At 37.9% G+C, this 27,696-nt stretch overlaps 1 protein-coding gene across 2 annotated transcripts; it reads right to left on the bottom strand.

Moving 5' to 3' along the window:
- Positions 1-8,059: 8,059 nt before the first annotated feature.
- Positions 8,060-27,234, bottom strand: LOC116331245 (protein-glutamine gamma-glutamyltransferase K). Of its 2 annotated transcripts, XM_039606453.1 has the most exons (15): positions 27,186-27,234; positions 26,970-27,080; positions 19,507-19,790; positions 19,214-19,405; positions 15,110-15,361; positions 13,921-14,039; positions 13,721-13,828; positions 13,244-13,421; positions 13,012-13,150; positions 12,458-12,650; positions 12,119-12,272; positions 11,697-11,981; positions 9,700-9,860; positions 9,460-9,596; positions 8,060-9,362 (listed from the first exon to the last, which is right to left on the bottom strand). In XM_039606453.1, exons 3-15 carry the CDS (start codon positions 19,787-19,789, stop codon positions 9,203-9,205), a joined length of 2,361 nt encoding a protein of 786 aa, XP_039462387.1. In that variant the 5' UTR covers position 19,790; positions 26,970-27,080; positions 27,186-27,234; the 3' UTR covers positions 8,060-9,202. The 2 variants fall into 2 exon arrangements, with proteins under 2 accessions (XP_039462387.1, XP_031609715.1); XM_031753855.2 differs by lacking the exons at positions 26,970-27,080; positions 27,186-27,234 and adding an exon at positions 23,906-23,979.
- Positions 27,235-27,696: the final 462 nt, after the last annotated feature.

Raw genomic sequence — 27,696 nt, 5'->3', positions numbered from 1 at the left:
AATAAAAATTACATAGTGATATACTGAGCCAAGCTCTCACCACGGACACCTAAAAACACACCAGAATTTGGCCTCAGAAAACTCATGTGTAGTAATGAATAAATAACAAAAAATGCAGTATTTTTCAAGCTTTTAAATGTTGACTTTTTTCTATTATGACTTGAGGGTCTCTGACTTTTAGACTAATGGTTAAAAAAAGGAGGATGGACACATTACACTGTTCCCTTGAAACTTGTAATGGGCATTTCAATATTTGTATAACTTTTAAAGCTAATGATTTCTTAAGTGGCAGATAAACTGATTATAATATAGTCCTAAGAAGTCCTAAGAAAACCAGTAATTACAACCCAGAGCTCCTCACCACTCATAAGCTTTCAATTAAAGGAAGCAGGTCTTGTCTACATTTTGTGTTGCATAACAAATGGGAAACTGGGCTGCTTTAAGTTTCAGAAACAACAATTCAAAATGGAACTTCATTATGTAAAACAGCAAACTCAATTGCACATCTCTGCGGGGGAAGCCACTCACATTAATCAGCACACATCCCATCAGCACATCTGACACACAACAGCCCAACAATGAGTGTCAGACATGAGAGCTTAATTACCTCTGCTCGGAGTCGGGCTCCACAGACATCACTGAAACTTCCTGTATGATCAGGCAATGGGCCAAGGTAGAACGTAACGCTACAGTAACACTAGGGAAAACAATACTTGGGGTCAGTGGCACAAGTTAAATTTTTGCAGCCATCTGCTGTGAACTCTTGTTGCTTTTGGATTGGTTGCTTTAAATATAGGGACCAGGTCTGCAATCACTTGCAGTCAGCTGGCAAAGTGACTTTGATGTGTCACAAACATATCACAAACATATTGCATGCAATATGTTTGTGATTAGCTGTGATAAATTAGTGAAACCTGTTGCCATCTACATACATATTCACATTAAGTACTTACATTCAGTCCATCCAGAACCACAGATTTACACATTCAGAAAGTCTTCTATATCCACAGTGCTTTTATACAGGAGTAGAACCAGAAGTTCCCTGATGCAAGTTCCCTAATCCAAAGAGACACATCCCAGATGAGTTGCTCTCTGTGACAAATGGCCATTGAGCAGCAAAGGTCCAATCACTGCATGCAGGAGACAGGATTCAGCACAGCCCAAGTTTGTTATTTTTATTTATCCAAGCCTCAGTTCTACATCTTAACAATTCTAAGCTCCTCGGAGCACTAGTAGCCTATACCAGCATCAAACTAAAGTCCCCCTAATTGGCAGTTGGCAGCACTTTATACCCAAGTGCTGAAAAGCCACATCCTCCTCATAACCTGGGGTGTTTCCACACCTTCCCAAACAGACAATTGGTGATAATAATATTTATATGTTATATTTTATATATTAAATCTATTCATCAACCTATATTTACATTTAAAACATATAATTTATTTTATTTAACATTTATTTATACAGGTAGTCCCATTGAGATCCAATGTCTCATTTGCAAGAGAGACCTGTTCCAAAATGACATGATCAACCTACAAATACCAAGCAACACCCCCACCCAACCCTCCTTGGTGTCTCCCAGAACTTTTAAATAGTGTTCAGACCCTCAGGGACACATTTGCCCAAACATCCTGGAGAGCACAAAGGAGAAAAGAGGTAAGTGATTGCTACACACACAAAAAAATCTGTTTGCACTAAAACTCAGCACCCATATTCACAGTAATTGCACAAAAACAATCACACTAAAACACAAAAATCAATGAATCTGGGGCCAATCTCGTTGTTTTAGCATCTGTCCACCATACACTAAGTAGATGATCAAGTGCCTGGAATGCATATAATTAAAATTTTCAGTAAATAATCAATATGTCAGAGTTTGCTGTGTGGCAGGCAGGATGAAAGGCTCAAATTCAGGACTCAAGATGGAGAAATAAAGTCAAAAGGCAGCTTTTATTGCTGGAAAAAAAAATAACATTAAATACAAAACTAAACTAGGAACTTCAACTAGAAAACACATCAGAAACTGTAAACCTGGCTATGGCTGGAAACACAGCATAAAAGACAAAAAACAAAGGAAAACACAGGGCTTATATACACAAACAGGACAATGGGAGGAAGGGGAACAGGTGGTAACACAGCTGGGACAAATCAGACCTAACAGGACTAAGGAAGCAAAGCAGAATACAATGACAAAAGACAAAAATTGTCAAAGTAAAACAGGAGCTATAACACAGAGATGCAGACTTGACCCTTAGACAGAGGCATGAACTGTGGGACAGGAAAAAAAAGCACAGAGTAGACATAACACAGACACAGGGAGGGCACATTGACCGGAACTGGAAGCTAGAGCAACAGAATATAACCTGAAAAGAACTAAAACCATGAATAACAATACTTAAGAAATATAAATTAAACACAAAACACTGGGTCACTTACAGGACAAAATAAATATTTAAGAGTTCTCAGGGTGCTAACTAAAGTGCAACTAAATGTGCCCAGAAATGCATCCAGTATTAGTTATGACAAAGATAGAAATTACTGTAAACAAGTAACGAAACACCTTTGTTACACTCCCATCATTGCAGACTGACTCTTGTTAGCAATTTGTTGGCAATCTGTCTGTGTTTACAAATAACCAAAAGCTTCTGGTAGAGATATCACAACACTGGTTATCAAATTTCTCTATTAAGCTAAAATAAATATGACAAAAATATAACACTCCTGCAGATAAGAGAACAGATTAATGCTGCAGAAAATCCTTAATCTTGGGCTCTTAGCACATAGATGAGTAAAAAAAAAAGATTTTAGACTGAGCTAATTATTTTATCACTTGGTGCACTCTCAGTGCTGGTATTTATTTGTTATATGACAGCTGGACATTAGAGCTCTGAAACTTTTAATCATATATATTTAAACATTATTTGCTGTTTCATAGCCGAATCAAGGAGATGTTGAAAACACTTTGTCAGCAGATCAAAGTAAAAAAGATTTTATTGACCGAACAGGTATTCTTGGTAAGTGTGTTCTGTGTTTTAGTAGCTGCAATTCCAGCAGTGTAAAAGAGTCTCAGCAGCAGATTTACAATCAAGCGCAAAGGTTTACATTTTTACATTTTCTGCATCACCAGCTTAATTAACGATACCATATTGCCGTGACAATGCAGTGCTTCACTCAGTGGTTTTAATAAGGTATGGCTTAACAAAACAACTTGCACACATAAAGCGTATTTCACACTCTAAATGAAAGATTCATTGAAAATGTGGTACTTCTTGTCAATTTTAAGCTGAAAATTGCCAGGTAATGTGTTTAGAATAAGTTACCACGGTGATTTAGTAGATAAAAAGGGACCGGCTTTTGTGATACTGAAAACTTTAGCTTTGAGGTCGACAAACCTTGCTCAACCATTAATCTATCTTCTTAGTTCATCCCTCAGGCTATCAGTGCAGTCACCTTAAGATTGAAAATGATCACCCAGATGTTAAGGATGTTGCATGCTCCACTTCTGAGCCACTAGTTGGTTGCTGCAACAACTTGTCACTGAATGCGAAATAATTCAGTGCAATCACTGGGCAACTGCCAGTTTTTTCAGGTACAAGGAAGTTACAATCCAAGGCTTCTGGTAGGGATAGTGCCATCATGTGGCCATTTAAAAAAGTTATTTTTTTCAGCACATAAACACCAAACACTAGTGTATGATGTAAACATTTGTCAAAGTGTATTTATGTATTTAGCTATTTTAATAGTTTGACTTGACCCTGTTGATTAGCAAGTATTTTTTTACAAATATCCATTACAATGCGTGTTTGGATATATTCACATTTGTTTTATTCTTTTTAAATTTTTTTCCCTATAGCTCATCTTCTCTATAAAAAAATTTGAGACAAATTAAATTGTCTTTGTGTGGTTTGGTTCAGCAGTCTGTTTTCCACATTAATGTGTACATTACTAATGTTGCATAGAATACCATTATTCTTGCATGTCCTTGAATGCACAGGTTCTCTACTTGTCTGGCACTACATTAAGAGATTTTTAATGGCTTAGCACAGTGGCCATGGGTTAGTCAACCTTTATGTATATTCAAAACATTTAAAGACACATTTAGAGAACTCTGCAGCCTTATTGAATGCATTTATGCTCTGAGTGCTTTTAGTTCAGTGACATGTAGGACATTTGCTTTTACCGTTGAAGCTTTTTCCCTGGTGTTGCCCACATGCTGCATGGTCATCAGAACTAAAACACTGGTTAACCATACTATTAGTGAGTAATCCACCACTATTCAGAAAGTGGTGGACTAGCTGGAAAATAGACAGACAATAGATCATGACAGACACTCCTTAAACACCTTTTCTATGCACTTATTAATTATTAACATGTACTTAGTAAAATAAAAGAAAGGGTCATGTTTGATCCAATAAACATGAGTAGAATAGTCCAGCAAAAAAAAAAATACACATTTGTATATTTGGTAACAGTTGTTCAGTGTTGAGCTGATCGTAATATATTAACATGTTGCTTTTGTTTTTGTTCCTTTGTTTAAGTAGGGGTCCTGCTGACATGCATGCTGGCTTTTAGGCACAGCTTACTGGACTCCCAAGTGCAACAAAGCTACTCCTAATGTTACGGATCACCTGGGCTTGGTGACCTTGCAAATAACTACAGTGAACAAAGTGTATTTTTTTGCTTTTCTGGATATATAATCAGTCAATATAATATATGCAGTCGAACTCCCCATTTGTAAAAACCCCTGGGCCATGTGGGTACTAAGTGTATGTTTTCTTTTGTTGTGCTGTGCTTTGTCCTGCAGGTGCTGATCAGAGCATGTATAGCTGCATGAGCTACACCTGGGCCTGGTGTGTTTAGCTGTAAAAGCTCACTCATTCCTGCACTATGCATCTAAAAGACTTGTCCAGTTCTATGACAGCATGTGGTTTATTTCTTGTGCTTTCCATAAGCACTAGCAACCACCCAGACCTGCTTTACACTTCTTTTTCTTTTCTTTCTATACTTTTCCTTTTGCTGGAATCATTCAATCTTTTAGGGACATTTTACCAACTTTATGCTGATGACATTCAGTCATATATCTCTTTCAAGCTTCGCTAGCAGAAGGTCCATCCTTGTTGATTGCTTATTCCAGGCTGGTTACTTGCAATCTAATAATGATCTTGTTTTACATTCCAAGAAGACTTAGACTATGATTATAGCTCCTCCTGAATTACATCCAAACATCAGTCAAGTGATTGCTTTCTGTTGCTCATCTGCAATGTCACATGTTTGTAATCTTGGTGCAATATTTGATTCCTCTCTGGGCTTTGACTTACATGTAAAATCTATTTCTCATTCCTGTTTCTTACAGTTAAGTAACATTTGCAAATTGTGAGCAATAGTCTCCTCAGTGGAACTGGAGAAAACTATTCATAAATTTGTATCATCGTGCCTAGATTACTGCAATGCCAGTTACCAGCTCAAACAAATCATCTCGTTCGCACCTCCCCGCTATACAAACTGCTTCTGCCAGACTATTAACACTTTCTAGTAAGTGAACTCACATTGCTCCTATTTTATATTCTTTACATTGGCTCCCAGCAGATTTCAGGGTTTGTTTTTAAATATGCAGAGAACTAGTTCCAGTTGATTTATCTTAGCTTCTTATTAAACACATCACTGCTTCCAGTCTTTGATTGCAGGCTTGTGGTAGTCTACTTGAAGAAGATGGTGTGAGTTTTTAGGATAAGCTTAGACAATTATGTCCATTCCCCTAACTGCTGACTGTAGTTGCTGTCCATGGTGCTGATCAAATCTAGAATGATGCTATAGATAATACTGATAATTGCTATATGCTATATATATATATATATTGCTTTTGCACTTATACTGTGTGCATGCGCGCGCACGCGTGTGTGTGTGTATGTTACAGAGAGAGAAAGGGAGAGAATAAGAGAAGCTTGATTGCTGCAGTACAACATGGTGGTGAGGGCCCAATAAGAAAATCTGCCCTGGGACCTAACTCAGAGTTGTTACACCTGTGGAGAGAAAACTACTGGGAAAGCAAGATTAAAGCCTTTTGTGGAGGAAGTAGTTTGTATACAGGAGGCAACCTTGGGAAAAAGACAGGACTGGAGCCAAACACTGTACTTGATATGTTTTCACACCACTGCAAACAGCACACTCCAGTAAACAAATAAAACTGGAGTGGCTGTAGGCTATGTCAACACCTACAAGTGGTTTAGCTGTGGAGAGATTCAGTTTGCTTTTACTAGTGTGTTTGGATAGTTTGATATATAAACAGATGATCTGTAGCTAACAACAGCAAGTTGAAAACTGCTAAATTGGAAACTGATGGAAATACTGAAGGTCTGTGAAAGCAGGGACAGCAGCACCTACACTTCCTCAGAAAACTAAGATCATTTAACAGAGAAAGACGAATGATGAAACAGTTTCATAAATCCAACAGACTCTGTCCTTCCATATTATTTGTCGATTTAGAAATTTCTATGTGAAAAGAAAAACTCAGTGAAACCTTCGGAATGAGTGAAGAGCTCAGAGGAAGAGCGACAAAGCGGGTGACCTCTTCCAATGCTTTTATGTTCACCACTTGTCTGACACATGTTAATTTTACACACCACAGCTGTAGCTGTATGTACTTATTTCCTGTGATGTGCCATTACTGAGCCAACATAGCTTCACTGACTATTCTGGGTCTGTGCTAACATTTTGTTGTAGTTAATATCAAAGCAATTGACAATGTTAAAGCAAATACACAGTTATGTTGTTGCAGTTTCTTTAAGTTGCAGGGTGGGATGCTCAGTGCTGATGCATCAATGCTGTTTGGATGTTTCCACATACTGCTCCGAAATGCGGTTCAAAACAACTACATCTCATGACCATGGCTTATTGAGATTTTGGTTCATTTCACAGTTGTGACAGGCAGCTTACCGTCTGTTTCTAGGTTTGATTGACAGGGTGTAGAACAAACTTCCAGAAAGTTTAAAAGTCAGCAGCAACAGCAGCAGCACCCACAGCAAACAACTCAACAGATAGTTTGTGGGAATTATTTTGACAGTGACAGTGAAACCCACCCACACTGCAGCTGCTGAGTCCACTGTAAAGGACAAAAAAATAAATAAAAAATACCCAACTGATGCATTTCTTCCAAGGGGCACATAATCCAGTTTATTGGCAGAGATGATGCAATGCATATCCTCACCTTTATATATCTCTATAAGTGCAACAGCTATGTTGTGTAAATGGATTTTTGCCAAGGTTGAAGAGGTAATTTGCAAAAAGAGAAGCCAACACTGTGTTAGACAAGGTGCTTAGGTATAGAGAAGAGCTCGTATGAATGGGTGTGAGTGTTTGAGTGCTCAGGTAGAATGAAAAAGAGCTATATAAGTACTAGACCACTTACCATACGGGAAAACTGCTCTGGATGTATTCTCACCAGACATTTTATTTGCTAGTAGCAGGTTGGATCCCTTTCCCCTTCATTAGTCCCTTAACTTTTCTTAGCATAGATTTGACAAGTTCTGTAAACTGCTAACTTTAGTTTGGCATTGCTGGTATGAGCAGGTCTGCAGTCTGTGGTGTAAAGGCTGTAGAGCAGTGGACTCAACACACACCCTTGTGGGGAGTCAGCACTCAGTGTTTGAGTGCATTCTTCGCGTTCAGATGGTCTTCGGCATACTTTTAATTATAACAAGTAGTTATCTGAGTTACCATTGCCTTCCTATTAGCTTGAAGCTGCCTGAATGCTCTTCTCTAATTTTATAAACAAGATATTTTTGTCCAGAGAACGGATACTCACTGGATATTTTCTTTTTTGTATAATTTTCTGTAAACTCTAGAGACTGTTGTATGGGGAAAACCCAGTAGATTTTTTTTAAATACTCCAGCCAGCCTGTTTGCCACCAACAAACAACATTCAAGCATATGCTAAATAGTTTAACACTGGCAACTGTTCTATCGAAAAAAATCATTAGCAGAGACACAGAGAACTTTTGACAGCAGCTGCAAAACAACGGGCACACACTGACATTAAAAATCAATAATTCACAGAATAAGACATAATTTTAATAAGTGGCATTTTATTAATACAATAGCATTTAAGCCATGATTTGATATTTAAATGGTTCTTTTGGCATTACATAATAAACAAAATAAAAAATAAATAATTCATATATATGAAAATAGAATCAAAGACATAAATATTAAGCCAGTATTTACATAAGCACATCTCTTCCATTAAAGTCGGCAGATGGTCCAACTTCAGCATCTACTGTGGGTCCCCAGACTGTTTCCTAATCATAGTAACCACATACTTTCTTGCATATTCCAAGAAAACATGAGGTGCCTATGTGGTGTGTCGATTATGTCTCTATTGCACTGGTTGGTTTAGAATAATGTTCAATACTTTTTTCTTTTTTTTTTTGCAAGTCTAGAAGCATACAAAATCAGGAAATGTGAGTAATTGTCAGTTTAGTTCAATACATCAATACATGTCAGTGCTAGCTATAGTGCTTGATCGGGTGTCAGAGCATAATGATGACATTTACAATGCTTACATAAGATGTCATACAAAGTCATGATAAAAACTTTAGACAGGCATTTGGGTAATGTTCGTGTGAAATATGTTGTTTTATTCTATATTTATACTGTACTATTGCTTTGTTTGATATGCTTCTATACTGCTATATTGTTTGTTTGACATGCCTTCATTCCCATGTGAAGCACTTTGTAACAGCTTTTTGTCTTAAAAAGTGCTATATAAATAAATTTTACTTACTTACTTTACTTACTTTATTCTGGTTCCTCAGGGACACCTTTGCAAGAGCAAACATGTTCCAAAGAGGTTTTATGGATGCTGCTTTGTTCACTATATTGCAGAAGCATGTTGCAAGAGTTTGCACATTAAGATGTAAAGAAATTTTTATGCAGTTTAATACTGGTTTTCATATTGTAGAAACAGTCTATTCTCTGTAACAGCCCATAAATGCTACCATGTTATCAAATATTTTATGGTTATGGTTATGTGGTTATAAGTAATTTCAATACTCTACTGCAAAAATAAATCAGCACTGTGTTTTGTGAAAATAAATACTGGCTTATCACATAGAAGGCAAAAAGCAGAAAAAAAGACACAATCAGTGCCTATATAGAGGAAATAACTGTCAGCATTCAGTCTCAAAGTGGCTCTATTTTCTAATCACTATAGAGAGGCGTTGCTTTTCTCCTCCACAGTGATGTCACTCACACCATGAACCTGCGTGAGCTGCTTACAGTCCAGTGAAGCTAGTAATTTTCTCGTTCCAGAAAGGGTGGGGATGAACTGCTCAGTGAGAGACACAGAAGCATGGCTGCCAATATCTCTGAGGGTAGGACAGGAAATGACAGTAGCAATCACAAAAGAGATAGCTAGACAAGGTATTTAAAAAAAATAGTATAAAGTATATTATTCCTCCTTACCCATAATTTATCTTTCGAGCAGTCAGAAGGCCAAGTCCTTCCACGTGGAATACCACTGCTTTCAGCACTTGTGGCAGTGGATTAGTAAATGAAATCTCTACTGACATCTTCTCTCCTACCACAGCCTTCCCCAGTGGCTATTTGACAGAAAACAGAAAGAAAATAACGTCAGATATAGATATAGATTTATATCTTAATCTTCTTTCCTGTAATAATCACCTGATTAACTATGTGGCTTACCTTTATGATGAGGTCTGGTGTTCTGAGTCGGAAACTGAACTGAGTAGCAAGGATCTGCTGTGTTTCTTTGACCCTGCCTGATACCGTTAGCATCAGGGCAGCCTGATCCATCAGTTTGTCCTTGTAATCTTTGTATTCCAGGGTCCACTCCAGAATCTTTTCTGTAAACAACAGAATAGTGAAGATGCACTTTATAATTAGTGCTCTATAATCCTATCCTATCCTATCCTATATATATATATATATATATATATATATATATATATATATATATATATATATATATATATATATATATATATATATATATATATATATATATATATAGATGTATATATAACTAACTAACTTTATTAATATATAGATTAATAAAGTTTTTATATATATATATATATGAACTTTTTTTTTAATGACTCAATTAATAGTGGTTGGTTGCTCACAAAGAGAATAAAAGAAATCATTCTTTCTATAAAAAGAAGAGGACAAATCAAATAATTGCAGTAATTATTGGGTGAATGTACTCCTCCTCTGTTCGAAGGCAGAATGCAGAAGGTGGGTGGTATTGTCCACAACTGACTCAAAGCTGGACAGTGATCTCTACTCTAACCTTGCCTCCACAGTGTCCAACTAGAGCCCAACAACCTGGCCTGCCCCTTCCTGTAGATAAAGTTAGTGTTCAGAGTGTAGTCAAGTTTATTGTATACTTATAGTACATGACTATCTAAGGGTCTACGGGACATGACAGCCAACCCTATGATGACTGGCTGTTGGAGAAAGGGGAGTTCTCCAGAAATCCAGCACCATCTTCTTAGTTTGTAATTATTCAGGTGCAGATGGTACCTCCCACACTACCCCTCAAAGTCACTCACTAGTTTCCTGTATTCTGCCTCCTTAATCCTCTCAATAATTGCAATGGCAACTGTATCATCCCAAAATTTGACAGAACTTGGTATTGTAATGTTAGGCACCAGTACATTATAATTTTTTACAATAATTTACCTGCAACCATTGTCAGCAGATGTTTTCAAACATATTTAGCTTCATAATATTATATCAAGTTAATCTTTTTTTTAATATATATATTTTTTGGCTTTATTGGACAGACACAGTGAAGACTGACAGGAAAGCAGACGGAAAGAGAGAAGGGGAGACAAGCGGCAAAGGGCCGCGGGTCAGATTCGAACCCAAGCCAGCTGCCTGCTCATCCAACTGAGCTAAACTGGCGCCATCAAGTTAATCTGATAAATTTACACCATATGCCTATATCACCATCCTTACTGGTACTCCATTGGCATAGAAAAAAAGCGTTTTTAATGGGTGCAAATGGGTGAATGAGGCATGTTGTATAAAACACTTTCAGTGCTCAGATTAGAAAAGCGCTACATAAGAACTGGTCCATTTATGCAGAAGTTTGCCTCATCAGTCTACATGTGTCCAGAGTTATCAGATCTGTTATAACATGTAATTCAGTTCCTGTAAAACCAGATCAAGAATTGCCTGCAGTTTGTCAGCCTCAGTCCCTCAGTTGTTACACCCACCGGGATTACACCTAGACATCATTGATTCCTTTTATAACATATATGGATACAATGTATGGAAAAGACTGGATTGCCCACTGTGGGTTAGGAATGATTGAGTTCCTCTGTGGAGTGGAGGAGTTCAAGTAATCTAGGGATTTGTTCACAAGTGGGAGAAGAATGGACCGTGGATTGTCAGATATTTCGGTGTCATGTCTGTGTGGTGATGCAGTGCTAATGACAGAGATGAGCCTAAAGGCTTCTCCTCTTCATTAGTTTAAGACTATGGAGTCAAGCAGTGGAAATTGGCTTCTTCAAAAGGGTGTCTGCCCTTGCCCATAGAGATGGTGGTGCAGGGAAAAGGGACTACGATCCAGACTTCAGTAAGTTATAGAAAAAAATATTTATTTTCCTTATGAGATAAGCCTTGTGATGCTGCTGATGAAATAAAAGTCACCCAAAATGAAATGCTCCACTCACCCTCATTGGGAAGTACTTCTATATCTGTCGTGTCAGTTCTGACTGTAGCTTTGTGGACACCGGTGTAATACATGACTGACACCTGGCTGTGCAGACTGACACTGCGTTGCTGTGAACTGCTGTTTTTCAACGTGATCATCAGCTCTGCATCTTTTCCCATTTTAGGACCTTCACCATCTAGTGTAACTTCTAAAGAGACATCCTCTGCTGTAGGAGATGAATAAGCTTTTGCTTTGGAGCCATAGCTACATGCTGTTTCCACAGCAATGCGTTCCTCATCTGAGCCTGAGAATGACAAGAAATATTGAGATAATTCAATAAGTTATCCAACAATAATATCTCAGTCATAGCCCTTTCTAAATAAGTGTTTGTGATCTCCTTTAAGTCATTATGTAAGTGTCGGCTTTTTAGTTTCATGCTACCTTCAGGATGTTTGTAAAGGTGGGTGATATCACTGCGTTCATCAGAGCCAACTGCTTTGGTGCTGATGGAGACGCCCACAATCTTTTTCTCACTGTATATTTGACTGAAGGTCCCATCTGCATTCTTCTGCCAGTATATTTTATCACTGTTCACCTGAAGATATCGATGAAACAGATAGGGTTAGAAAATAAAGTCCCCACCACAAAGGAAGCCGTCATGCATATATTTAATGGGTGCCACATGAATCCTTATCAGTATACAGTAAATATGTTTCATATCTACCATAATAAATGTCTTCTACCTTCCCAAAACACAGTAAAGAAGAATATTTCACAAACCTCAGCAAACACAAAAGAAGTGTCATGTTTCAGGAAGACCTGACCATAGCGCACAGCGGCGAGAGAAGCAGGGCCACAGCAATAGGTGCCCTGGCTGGTCTCTTGAGGCGTGGCGTCGACAGCCTGCCATCCTCCGTTGCCAGGAGGTAAGTCCTCACGAGCCATCCAGCAGTCATTCCACACATGGAAGTTCCTTCAGAAAAGCAATGGTTGGTAAACTAAAGTTATAGTGAGGACAGCTGTGGAAATATTAGTTCCCCATAAATCTGTCAAGTACTATGAAGTCTCTGCAAGTAGTTTTTACAACCTGTCGTAACAATTTTAAAGTAAATCAACCACATACCAATATATAAATAAAGACACATGTGCTGATGTTGCCATCTTTGTATGTTCAGACTTAAAATATTAGGCTATAACACTTATTTATTAAGTTGTGTCCAAATACTGGTTGCTTGTACTACTGAGGAGCACCTTTAGATTAAGCCAGTGGAGTCATGCAGCGCTAAACCTCCTTCTTTGTAAGTCAAGGTAAATGTTACATATGGTAAACGTACCAGATTGAGTCTACATTGAGGTACTCTATAGGCTCCAGGTTCTCGTCCAGGTACACATCTGTTGTCAATGAAACATCTGTGTCATGTGCTGAGCTGAAGTTGGTCACAGTTCGGGTGGGAACGCCTAAACACCGTAAAACTGAAAGGAAGACAATGAGACATTGGGGTTTAATATCGTATCAGTCACTTATGGGGATCAAATAAACATATTGTAAGCTGAAAAAACGCTAACCTGTAGTGACTACACCAGCAAAGACCCAGCACTGGCCATATTTAACAGGTGTTCCATTCTTTTTGTGGTATTCCTTGAGGATTTCTACACTTCCACTCCACACTGTTGGAGAAGTTCCATTTGAATAATCTCCTGACCAGTTTCCCTCCAAAACACCTTGGTCATCAGGGGAGTTTACCTAAGAAATAAAGAAAGTGTTTCATGCTTTCATGGTTGACTTCAAGGACAATACCTGAAATACCTTACGTTAGCTAGGTGTTTTGTTTATTAATTCAAATATGGACATTTGTCTTTTGCATTTAATCCACAGCAGGTGTAAGCAGAAGTGTGCAGCCACCATTTGGCCACTTGGTATCCACTCCAGCGTTCAGCCAGTGCCTTTGTTGAGGGCACTATGCTATGGCATGCGTGGTTTAACATATTTTACTATTCATTGTATGTCCGGTGATGTCTTAGTTAGTTAGGATCGTGTCTCACCATTGCTGAGATGATTCGCACCACATTAATTGGGTCGCCCCAACCAGATGGAGAAGTTCCACTCTTTTCCATGACAAAGAGGCAGACAGCCAGAATCCCGTCATTAAACTGATATCAAATGAAAGGAAAACACGAGGAGACCATGTCAGTTTCGACTGCTAAGCTTGTTCAGTAAACATTAACATTCAGAGCTCCCTCACCTGTCCGTAGTTCCATGTCCTTGCTCCAATTTGATCCTTTGTGCCATAGTAGATTCGTCCAGTGTCATTTAGGATGTACTCTTGCCTTTCATCTTCAGAATCCATGTACACAATGTCATCTGACAGAAAATAGGACACAATTTTAAATGGAAATAACATAAGGTCACTCTGAAGCATAGACTCTACCTTTATCTTCCAAATTTGAATTCTTTTCTATCACAGTTTCATGGTATTTTTACCACCCTAAAATGTCTCTTATTAAACTGTCTGAGTCATTCTTGAAGGCTGTCTGTGGGGATTTATTTTGAATTGATGACAAGGGTATATCCATACTGTGCCTGTTGTATAAGCGCACCTCCTACGCATATATTTGGAAATGATGGCATACGTCTGTTGTAGTCTGGTGACGCTTGTAATATTTGTATGGGACTTTTGAGTTGTTCAGAAGTTGTCATTTTAAGGACTGTCACTGCTTTGTATAGGGCATTGTTCAAAGAAATAGTGTGGTATTTTTGAAAAGATACACTCACTACAACATAAGAAGATGAAGCTGAACAGAAGGAGGGAGATGCTGGCAAGAAAAATACTCTTGCCAGCATCTCCTTAACCTGAGCATGTTATATTTAGTGATATCTGTGGGAAGATACTGCTATTTTGTACAAAAGATAGTAGCACCATAAGTGAACATAAGTGACCAGGCTACCACGAACAACAATACTGCAAACAAAAATTAACCCTTTAAAGCCTGAACAAAAACCAAATTTGTTTAAAAAATACATTTTAATTTCCATATATGATTTTTTATTTTGTATTGTATTTGGTACATCTGGCATTTTTTTCTTAATTTCTTCAAAATTTGTTGTGTAACTTCTTCACACTGATGCTTTTGAGGTCCCAAAAAAACTGTATGTATCAAATATGATATACTAGGTGATTTAACCCAACTTTTGCCATTCTCAATATGAGAATTTGATTTTCTTATTTAACACTATGCCAGAGGACAAAACACAAAAGCCTAATTTATTGTTTCAAAAAACTCTAATAATGCCATTCAAGTTCTGTATTAAATTTACACGATAACCTACACAATAGCCTGACGTGGCCCACCCTAGAAATGAAACTGCATGTTACCATCACCACAACCCACACAGGTATAAAGTAGGGTTGGTGGCAGTATGTTCATATTTACCTTGACACCAGGGGTTAAATAATATGTAGATGTCATTGGCAGGGTCATGTGTGGAACTGGCTGAGCCATTTTGATTATTTGTTTCCACTGTGAGTTGATATCGGCCAATGACAGCTGTGGGTGGAGAATTCACCAACAGTTTTATCTTTTTGTCCTCCTGTTTCACAACAGTAGCCTCCCAGCGATCACCCTCCAGCTTCGCCACCAGTGGGATGATTACATGAGTTCCCTTTGCCACTACTGCCAGTGGACCTTAGTAGGTGAAAAAGAAAAGAAAAAAAGTGTTACTGGCTGTTATTCATAACATGCCCAAACAGTTACTGCGCTTTTTCTTATGTTGGTTTTTTTAAGAATCACTTCCCTCAATTAAAACCACACCTGCATTCCCAGCTTAAAGAGTATGTTTGAACAACAGAAACTAAAAAGAAGGAACACAGAAAGCTCTGTCCTGACAAGCTGTCTACACACACACACCCACACACACACACACACACACACACACACACACACACACACACACACACACACACACACACACACACACACACACACACACACACGCAAGCCTTGTGTGACAGCATTTGATCTTAGTGCAGCTGTACTATAAAAGTCTCCATGTTTTCAGCTTCACTATCTTGACGTTTGAAGTTACTGTATGGCTTCATCATTATCAAAAGAAAGCCTGATCTTCAAAGACAACAAACACAACAGTGTTTTCTGTAATATATAAACTCACAATTTCCCACAGTGCAAACGGCTGAAATGTTCAATTTGTTGCCACATTAAGGAGCTCTCCTTCTAAAGTGATTGTGGAAAATAACAGCTTTCCATGGCTATCACTCTCTACCCTCAGTGGGTGTGACCTTGTCTTGACTGTGTTTTCAAATGCCTTAACAGAACTGATTTGCTTTTCTCCAGTTTCACCCTGAGATGTTTATCTGATTCAGTCATGGACAGACAAGCCACTGATTGTGTGTGACAAAAGGAATCGAAAGCGGCTCGCAAAGACATGAGGAAAATGAATGAAACGGCCATTGTTAGGAAAAACGTAGTTGCCTCTGCATTATAGTGACCAAGAGGGAGGAAAAAATAGACAGGAGATGCCAGGACAGCATAATGACTTACTGGCTGATGGGAAAGCAGCAGCTGTGCACCACTCGCCACGAGTGATAAAGATAGCAAGTTCATTAACATGAACAAAGACTACACCTTTAGACAACCACTGAGCGACCATAACCCAGTGCCAGCTACTCTACACTCTAACTCTGGTTCAGGGAAGATTTTATGATTTTCTTTTATTTAAAAAAAGAGAGCAAGAGAGAAACAGAGGGAGAGAAACATAATTGTCTCAGGCACACAGCTCTGAGTGTGAACACATAAGCCCCTCCCACCTGCTGTCTAAACCGTCTGTTTTCATGAGGCTGCCAATCAGAGGAAAATTGACTTAAAGGAATGTTAACTGTAAAAGGAGAAAAGTTAATACAGCTTTTTTGTTTTTGTTTTTTCCCAAACAGTGGATGAAATGTTGGGGTTCAACATAACTCATGATAAGATAAATTAGGATATTTTAAAACAAGAATCAAGAAAGAGTTACTAAGGCCTCTGTAGTTGAGTCCAAGAATGAAAAAATATCCTTGGAAATGAGCAAGACTCCTTTATAATTCGACAAGCTTGTTAAATCTAACAGATAAATATGCATGATAAGTGCTGTAGATATTCAAGGAGACCAGTTGATGAAGCCTTCTGTTTTCGGTGGCTATTGCTCAGTAATTGGGACATAAATTATACCAGTGCACAAGAAGAACTGTAATTAGCAGATGGCCATGAAATTTTCAGACACTTCTGGGTACAAATGAGCAAAAAACAAAAAAGTCTGATGATTATTGTTGAAGAGTTTACTCCTAATTGATGAGTAACTGCCACAACTTGACATTCTTACACTTTTGTTTTGTATCTTCAGTTTATGGTTTCCTGCTGCGCGCGGCCTGCATTTCTGCAAAGCAACAGTAAACAGCTGCTGGTTAAAGATTCTAAAGACAACTATTCCTAAAAATATTGAGATCTGACAGTTCCAGGGAGTATTAACCCTTTTGTTTTATAGAGGTTACTGCCAGGCCTTTTCTCTGCCTTACAGGGGGAAAAAACGGAGGAAAAAAAACCTGTCAACATGCAGTTCACTGTGCCTGACACTTTCATTTTGTCAGGTGTGACGAAAATTACCTCCTTAAAATTTTTTGCAGGGCTTCCGAACCAAAAAGTCAGAGCATTCAACTGTCACTCTCTTTCACCTAAAAAATCCAGACTATTTAAAACAGTGTGTCGTTTTAGGCTGTGCTGTGATTAGCTTTTGTGCTGTGTGTCTGATGTGTCTCAGAATACAGTCTTTAGACTGAATATAGGGTACTGTAAGCATGCCTGAAAACAGTGAGTTACGGAAATAAAAAAAGGAGACATTCCTGTTAAGCAATTTAGTTCGTAATGCAGTGCCGTTCTGGAGAGGGGTGGCGTGGTTTTCAAAAGCATAAAAACTGGCATCATCTGCTGCTTTTGTTCTCCTGCTTATTGCTGGTATTACAGATGGCTTTTTAAATTAGTGTTCACGTTGAATGTCGCCCTTGTTTTTGTCGCAAATTATGGATAAAACAGGTTAGAAATATTTTTTTGTTTCTCTAAATGCCAAATCTAGAATTTAAAATGTATATATTATTATTCTGTCACTTTACCAAATGAAAACCTTTCATTAAACAGTGCATTAAAAAACAAAAGCAAAAAAAACTGACCAGGGTTTCATATTTTCATTGCTAGAAGAGATGCCCACCTTTTCTGTAGCAGCAGCACTGTAATTATTCTACTTAAGTGTCCCTAACTTGCTATCACACACAGCTGTAATTGTAAGATCTATACTGGTTTTCCCTGTCTGATAGCATTCAATTCTCACAGGCAGTGTGCAGAGACAGGCATGCACAGTGGGTAAACAGGTGGCATCGGAGGCTCATGCAGCTGGCAGTGGCAGCAGTGATAGTGAATTGTCAGTAGAAGGGATCTCTAGTATCAGCAGGACTGAAGACTGCATCTGTAAAACACTCCCAGGACCATAGCAACCCGAACTGTTACCATAGCAATCTGAACTAAAAAATCCCCTTCCCTCATCCACAGCCTCCCCATATATCTATAAGTATCTATTTCACACATCTATGCAGCCTCAACACACAATCAGCAAAAAAACACAGTACAAGATTTGAGCATAAAAGAAAAAATGTCCTTTTTTTGTAAATTAGAGAGCTTCTACTCTCAGGAGAGTCATTTATAATGAATGAATGGGCCCTATAAGACCTGTAGTCCAAAAACTTTGATGCAATCCCCAGCGACTTATTGAAATTGGCTCTAAAAGCGAGTCAGCACGTATGCATTCCAATGTTAAAATGCCCAATTTCAGCTGTGAGAACAAATTGGGAGCCTGTAATTTTAAAAGGAACAAACAACTATTGTGGTTTCTGGGCCTAACTTAACTTTACAAAGCTGTCCAGTGGATTTTTGTATTTATATATCGTGTCTTGACTTCAGATAACACAGGAAGCTGTTGCTGATAGTGATCTCCTATTTTACTGTGATTATTTGAGAAGTAATATCATCTGGTTTATGGATGCATCTTGCTGCCTAACTACTGCAGAAAAGAAATACTTCACTGACCAGGAGAATAAGAAAAACAAAATTTCACTGCATTTCATTGAGTTTCATTTCAGTTCAGGAATGTAATCAATACTGTAATTACAAACAATCAAAAATGGGGCTGCTTTGTCTGAAAGTGCATGTAAAAAAATAGCAATTTAGCTCCATTCATTCCTATTCACAGAAGACTATATTAGAACAGGCTCCCCACTATATGCACTGTATCATGTGCTGCACAAGATTTCAGGAAAACATGTGAGTATGCTGTGACCAGTTTGGATCCTTCCCATCCAGTTTCACACTCTGGCTCTAAATATTTCAGGCTAATTTTGGATGAAATTCAGTCAAATTTGAAATTTTCTGTTGCCCCCCAAAACAAAACAACACTATAACATGTGTTACTTTTATAAAAGTCTCCATTCACTTCTCACAAACCTGTTTTAAGGTCGAGATGAAGCTCATCGGAGGTGGGGTTGAAAGGTCGAGATAAGGTTATCCACATCTCGAAACTCTGCCCCCTGCGGATGATTAAATTATCACTTTGGTAGAGATGAGTGTGATGCTCTGTGCGATTTGCCCCTGATTTGCTTTTCAGGAGGTCTATTGACTTCACTTTGAGAAGGACTTCTGAAGAAAAGAATGAAAAAACATAGGACATGTTGAAGTATTTCATATTGTTGGCATTTCATTTTTTTGGTAAACAGTGGATATAAGGATTCTGTAATCACCGTCAAGCTCTTTGTCACCAGGCACAGGTTTCTCGCCGTTTCCCCCGTCCTCCTTACTGGGCTCATCAACCCCTGTGACCTCAGTGTCTGTGACATCATCATGCTTGGGACAGCAGCATGGGCAGACCTTACGCAGCCACTCCTGGCATGCATTTCTTTTTTTAACATTGTTTTCCTTTGGCTCTTCTTTTTCTTCCTCTGTGTCCTCCCCAAATCCAAGAGTGACAGATGGAAAGCGACCTACTGCAGATCTGCCTCTTATTGACCGCCTCTCTGCAGGCATTCTGGAGAAAAAAAATTATAAAGAACAAAAACCGAGGAAAATTAGATAATCGATGACTTTGGTATTAATAATAGTTAACATCCCAGCTTTTACAAATATTCCTATGCATATATTTCTTTTCACAACTGTTCATAAAATGGTCATAAATGATTAAGGTACCACAGTAAGTGATCTTAAAGGTAATCCATTGTCCAGTTACTGTGAACAAAGACAAGAAGGGTCTTTTCATCAGCTAAGTTCAGCAGTATTTTTAATCCATCTAAGCTTCAGTATCTTATGATCTAAGCTCACAGGCTCATTACTGATGGCTTCTATGCATCATGTCTTTGATTCAACGTGAGAAATTGCTGATTTAAGTCCTTTGAAATAAATATCAAAAAACCGGAACATAATCTTGCAGTGAAACTCTATCCTAACATGTTATTTCCCAGAGTGCAACATCTGGGGGGAAAAAGGAAAGAAGAAAAATCAGATTGAAAATACATTCAAATGTAGAAGTATGCTAAGCTCAAGAAAGTATTATAAATATTACATATTATTCATATTAAACTGCAAACCTTTCTATTTATTATTGGTTATAATCAGTGATTTCAGTGTTTCTTGACTCCTTACCAATAATCTTTCAACCATTTATTTTTTTAGCTAACCATTTGAACGACTGAATGGCTGCTTTTGAATAGAGAATATTCATTATCCATTACCAGTATCCATAAGAATATCCATTAACTGGAGAAACATGTCTGGATTTCTGCTGCAACATTTGGTGTAAACAATGTGATAACCATCTTGCCTTGAAACAACAATTCATGCTGCTGGTAATAATGTCATAGTGTGCGGGATATTTTCTTGACACACTTCAGGGCCCCTTAATACTGACTGAGCATTGTTTTAAATACCAGAGTCTACCTGAGCATATTGCTGACCACGATCACCTCTTTCTGAACTTTTTGACACCTTTAAAATGTGGTGGAATGGGAGCTTTTAATCACATCCACAAATTTGTAGGCACTAACGATGCTATCGCGTCATTATGAACCAAAAAGTCTGAGGAATGTTTGTTCTTCATTTATGAATCATTGATTTGTTTTCAAGTAGAAACTCAAAAGAGTGTTTTGATAATATTATACAGCCTAGTGTGTCTCTAAATCTTTAAACTACCTTGTTCAACTTAGTTCTGTATGCATAAAGAATGATTCCCCCCCGGCAAGAATCAGGAGGGCTGTTTTGACTCTGCAGTAGGCTATCCTCAGGAGACTTCTGTAGCTGATCCTCTGAAGCTGATTTATGAGTCTGTGAAAGCATTTGGGTGGTCCTCTGGGGAGCTGAGCACATGTTCTTATCCACAGCTGTGCAATGACAAAGAATTTTGTCATTGCAAATTTCAAAGAACACAATCATTTGTCACCTCTTAGGAGAAAGATTACAGATAGGGTACATTTCTCAGGTGAACTACAATCATCACAACCATTTCTCTCCCTCTCTTCTCTCTGTGCTTTGCTCACTTCACTCTGATTTGTCTTGCACATTTTTCTTCCTACAAAGAAATACTATAAACCTTCTAAAAGCCTTTCACACCCACACTTTACATTCCTCGACATCAGCGACTGTTTCATTTTCACCGAACAGGTTTAGATGAAGCAGTAATAAGACTGACAATGAGTTCGGTTCTTATTCATATGCTAAGAATCTGAAGTGGGGTAAAATAAATTGCAAGCAGGCTCAGCATTGGTGACGAAACACCTCCACCCAGGTAGGAACTGGGCGTCATATTTACTGCTGGTAGACAGCCAACTAAAAGCTGCTTAACAAAACAATGTAGAAACAAAGACACACATGTATCTACACACACAGAAACTGATTTATTGCCTAGCAACAAAACACTTATCAAAAATATATGTATGTATATATATTGTATTCCACTCAGCTACATTTATTAAAGATACAGCGGGTTTTTTCCCCTTTTTTCTACAGTCAATACAGCAAATCAGTTTGTTCAATCAAGCTTCAAGAGAAGTAACCAGAATGCCTACAATGTTGTGCCATTACAGTTTTAACAGACTTGTATTCTACTGATATTTTCTCTGTTTAAAGAGTTTAATTTGACACAAAAAATGTAAAGCTTCAGGTGTTGAACTAATTTTCTAACTAAATACAGTACGAACATATAAAAACATAACTGTTTTCATTCTTGTTTAGAGATCTTTTTCCCTACAGAACATTTTAACAGCATGTGCTGAAAGGTCTGCTAAAACGCTACTTCTTTTTTAAAAATTTTAAATTGTTATAAGTTAATTCAAGATGGGTCATCCATTCAAGTCATCATTTCTAGTAAAAAAATATCAATATCGACACATTTACAAAGTTATAAAGTGATTTAAAAATGTCAATAGCTTTGTATATATTTGTTAAAAAACAAAAGAATCGAATAAGATAAAAGTTATCCATCGAGATTGGCCCACAGTGGGTACAATGGACCAGACAAAATCTATATTCTAGATGACAGCACTTACTAATTACTCTCGATATACTCGCTCTATAATAGCTGGGATAGATTACAGCCTGCCCGCGACCCTGGTGAGGATAAGCAGAAGAGAATGGATGGGTGAATGGATGAATGTCCTCATTGTCTATACTTTCCCTTCTTTTAGAAAACAACACATATTCTCAAAACTAGAAATTTAAGGATAATAACAAAGACGCCTTTGATAAAGAGCCCCAGAAACCTTTTATGAACTTGATATCCAGATTTTTGTGATGAACTAGACTATTGTTCTGTAAAATTTAGTTAATCACACAGCGGCACAACAACATATAACATATGCTTAACTTGTTTTTTGGAAATAAATCCATTTGGATGTTTATCTGGTCAGAGGGCAGTAGCCCAGGCAAACTCATTCAACCTCACCTGCATACCCTCTGTCCAGTTTAGAATCACCACTTAACTGAATATTACCATGAACTTACCATAAGAAAGAATGCACGTGCACAGATGGAATAGGCTTGAACCTTGAACCTTACTGGGGTAACAGTGCTGACCAGCACACTTCTATTGTTTGTTGATTTAGTCTAGTGAAAATCCCATGCCAGCAGAATGGCTAAAAATGTTAAATTAAGCTGTTTTCTCATCCTCCACTTGACACGTAATAAATTAGATTTGTACAGTAGGTCCTCATACAGCCCTGGGCTGAGTGACAAAAATATTGCAGGTTTAGGAGAAACACAGGATAGATATAGCTGAGGTTAGTTTGCTTGCAGGATGATGTTGTATTAAGTAATCTGTCAAATGTAAAATTTTGAGATAAGGGGAACTTTCATGAAGCTGTCCATCAGTGAGAAGGAGACAGCGATTGTCATTACTTCTTCAGCTGCTGTTTTACACTCTAACTAATCAGAGCACATTTTCTCTGGCTGGCAGGGGCACATCTTAGATGACTGAACCAATGAGCAACTGAAACTGGCATTTATACACTGATAGTCAAATGTCAGACTCAGTTTACCCTCATGACTTTAGCAGTTGATGTAACATACCCGAGCGTTATTCATTAAAGCTGGGTATTTCCTTCAGGAGGGTGCTGAGCAGTAAGCATCCACAGTTGCACTCATGACCTCTTTGACCACAGGGCCGTTTGTTTTGCAACACAAGGAGAAGTTCTGATGTCTATTTCGCATTACAAATAAACTGACAGGAAATGATCACTGTATTTATTGAACTGTTATGCGTAATTTGGCAAATCTAACAGCTATTAAGGTGCTACTGTGAATCATATCTGATATGTACAGCATGCAGATATTTTTTGAGGAAAATCCCTGTGAAGGAAAATACATTAATATAAAAAATAGATTGACAGCAAGAGCTAATCTCGCAAGAAATAGAAATGTCAATGAACCTTTTCATTATTATTTCATTAATACACAATCCAGACATGACAACTGAGGTAGCAATACATAACTGTGTTAGAGCCATACTCCTTTTCCCTATAAATGAATTACTTGGTTGAAAAAACTAATGTTTAGAAGAACAACTGAATGAATGTGAGCTAAATACAGTAAACATTGTTAGGAACACAAAATGTAAATCTGTCTGAGCTATATAGCAAGTACAGAGTTCAAACTCACTCAGTTTAGTTTGAGAAGAAATGTGAAAGAAATGCAATCTGGAGGGAGAAATCTTATCTTCGATGTGCCTTTCTCTTTCTTAAACAAGCTCCAACTTCGGAGCTGCTTTAAATACTTGGCTAAGACTGAGGGGACACGCCTTTCTGTTGCACATGGAGCAGTCGGGCCAGATATTTCTCCAGACGCTGAAGCAACAACAGAAATTATTTAGGCATGGCACAAGCAGATTTTTAAATATCATGGGAAAAAAGACATTTTTCTTGTCACTCTTGCTATAAACTATATCGGATTAGTTCTGCAATAACTGACACTGTCTCTTGTTTCAAAGATATTATTTGGTAACACATTTTCTCCTGTGCCTCTCCCACTTTCGCACAAAACAGGTTAATCCTTGGTAAGACGGTGAGGACACACCTCCCTGCTATGCTTGCATCAATCATGTCAGATGTTTTACCAGAAGCCAACGTCAGAGAAGGTGAAATCAAGCATCCACTTAAATATTTTCTCACTATTGGAAAACATGACAGCTTGAGAAACTGGGCTAGTTTTGTTCTCTTCAGGATATTTCATCCTATCTATGTTAAAATAGTCATTGTTTTTTAACATGTGAAAAATGAATAATTAAATATTTATATGTTAATAATACAAATATAATAATAATGTTGTTAGCACTTTTGCCTCACAGCAAGAAGGTCCTGGGTTCAAATCTGCAGGGTGGAGTTCACATGTTCTCCTTGTGTTCTCCAGTCCAATGACATGCAGTTAGTGGGGTTAGGTTAATTGGTGACAAGTCTGAATGGTTCTCTGTGTTGTTAACCCTGCAACAGGCCTCTCGCGCTATGGCAGCTGGCACCCTCGTGACCATGAATTGAATAAGAGGAGAAAACTGGATGAATGTTTCTGGACTTTTTGTTTGTTTTGGACAGTTATAGTTATAAACTCTGTACCTCGTTATATTTAACGTGATTAGCTGTTCCAGTAAAGTAAAGAATTCTTTATATAAAGATGAATGCACAATAAAAAAGATGACATTTTGAAATTGACACATGACTAAAGCCCATCCTTCAGCAAAGTGGCAGGATCTGAAAACCTTTGACCTACCTGATGGCACATGTGGGATGCCTGGTTCTAGGAATATGTGAGCTGGAAGGGAGTGGATGCCCACTCACCTTTATGCATCAGACATGACTAGTGTCTGCACTGACTGGTTGAGTAGGTTTTCACTGATTGATAGGTAAATGAATGCTGAATAAAGCCTAATCCTATTAAGAGAGCAATTAATGAAGCGTAAAACCCCAATGAAAGTCATGTAACAATATTCTTCCCGATACCATTGGATACAAGAAATCAATAAACAGAGAAGACTTCACTATACATAGTCTGCAAAATGTTACTGACTGTGGCTCAGATGCTACAGGGTCCAGTAAACAAAGCGCTGGTAATTTAGTCCCCTCCACATCCCAAGATGACCTTGGGTAAGATGGTGGACCCCCTGAAAGCTCTGCAGCCATTACTGCTTTGTGACAGTGTGTGGGCGTAAAAGGTTGAATGAGAAACACACTCTAAAGCACTTTGGACTGTTAAGCTTTAAAGGTACTTTACCAGTGAAAGGCATTTAGCATAGCATTACAGGGAAAGCAGAAACTTTTTTGCCATGCTGAAGTAGTTCTTGAGATGATCAGTCGATGAAATTTTTCAAGAGGCTCCCAGAACTTTCCCTTCAGGAGTTTACATTTGGGGTGTTTATTCACTGATTTCCAATTTTTTAATGGTTTCCTTGGAGATTTGGTACAGATCTCTATAGTATGCAAAAAACGAATCTACTAACTTGACACACTCCTGACTTCACTCTCAGGTTGGCATTTGCATTTTATATGAAATGAAACTTTTCATGTTGCTCAGCAGATTAATAATAACAACACTGACAAATGATGTGATGATTATTATCTTGATTGGCTTTAAGACATAGAAAAATGTTCATGTTAACTTCTTGTGACATCATTGTATGATTGCAGAATTGTTTACATGAAAACAACACCATGTCCTTTAACCCTTACATAGTGTTCATATTTGATGCCTGTATATGGTCCAGGTCAATTTTGACCCAGGATGAGAATTTGCTCATAAATTTTCAACTGCAGATCTACCATACACATAACCTATTTGACATTAATGAATGGATGGTTGATCCTTAATTGATGTTTCAGAGATAAGCGAGAGTGTCTTTTTCTTCAGTTTTATTGTTATTTTTATTTATTTTTATTTATTTATTTTTATACCCCATCCTGTCTGTCAGTTTTAGCAAGCAGACTCATGGTCTCTGCCTCTAAATTGTAATTTTTAGAACACCTTCACTTCGCTTCACTACAGTCGGGTAACATTAGATATTTAGGTATACATTTTTCTGCCAGTCTCTCAGACTTGGTACAGTTGAAACACATTTGTCTACTAAAACTGGTAGAAGATGATATCACATGTTGGAAAATTTTACCTATATTTTTGAAGGCGAAAAAGGCAAGAGCATTCTAGACCTGTTGGGATTTATATACAACCATGTACTACCATTGCAACGATTAAAGCCTATCCTCACTACCAAATCCAAGGTCCTCCATCAACTCTGTCTACCCTCTCCTATATAAGATATACACAATATAAAGCATATAGAGTTTGAGAGTTCTAAGACTTTCTGAAACCACAACTGTCTTTGACTTTGCCCACACCAGACTTTGACATTGCATACCAAATTAATAAAGGTCTTGAAACATCATTTTAAGCTAGCTAGTAGAGGAGATAAGCTAGCAGCACAACCTTGCCCTAAACCTAACTTTAAAAGCCTGTCTCTATCATTAAATGTAACGATTAATGTTAAGTAGGCATAATGTGCAGCTGCTAGTACTTTGAGTTTTGGCTGACAGTGACTATGACAAACATTTCTTTGAGTACATGACATGGACATGTTTCTAATTCACTTTTCTAAGCTTCTTTATTGTTTTTAGACACTCCCAAAGAGAAGTTTTCACCTAATGCAATTCCTTGCTAAAGATTACATCAGAGTCAAACAAACCTGATGTGTTGCAAAATCCCAGATCTTCACTGGAAGGCATACAAATGAACAATGACGGTGGCATCATCTAAGGGTGGACCGGGTGACACACCGCTAGTCGCTCTGGCACACCTGAGTTTGGAATACATAAAAGTGGATACATATTTTTTCAGGCCAGTCATATAAGCCTACTCAAAAAGAAAAAAAAATGATCAATGGAAGGAAGATAATATCTACTTAATTTTCCTAAAGAGTGCTCAGACCTCCAGTTGGGTGTGACATTTAGGTGAGTTCATCCATAGACTCCATGTTTAAGTGCCCAGCTTTACATTAGAAAAAATATATTTGCAGCCTAGTAAAACAATTAAACAAGAGGACAAAAACAACTGTTTTGGTCTCTATAGCTATTTTCCCTTTTTTATAATCCACCTGCTTTCATTTAGTTTAGTCTTAAAGTTCGCCTTGGCCACGTTGACTGACAGGTGTGGCAACACTGGCAGCTGAAGCCCAACCCTTTCTGCACCCTGTCACCTTCGCTAATTGGAGTCACAGAACTGAACTTTCTGTACCTGTGGTGCATTTTAAAGCTTCTGTAATAGAGTTAACTGACAAATAATATGCATACCCCAGGTATAGCACATCTAAAAAGTCTTTGCTCCAGTTCCAGTGAGTCGGATATTTCTTTTGTATGGTAATTTCCACTATGCACCTGGCAGATTATAATTAATGGATACTGCTCCTAAACATG

Source organism: Oreochromis aureus, linkage group 23 (genome assembly GCF_013358895.1).
Source record: "Oreochromis aureus strain Israel breed Guangdong linkage group 23, ZZ_aureus, whole genome shotgun sequence".
NCBI lineage: Eukaryota > Metazoa > Chordata > Actinopteri > Cichliformes > Cichlidae > Oreochromis > Oreochromis aureus.
The sequence above is the reverse complement of the archived record's forward strand: the minus strand, read 5'-3'. Positions and strand labels throughout refer to the sequence as shown.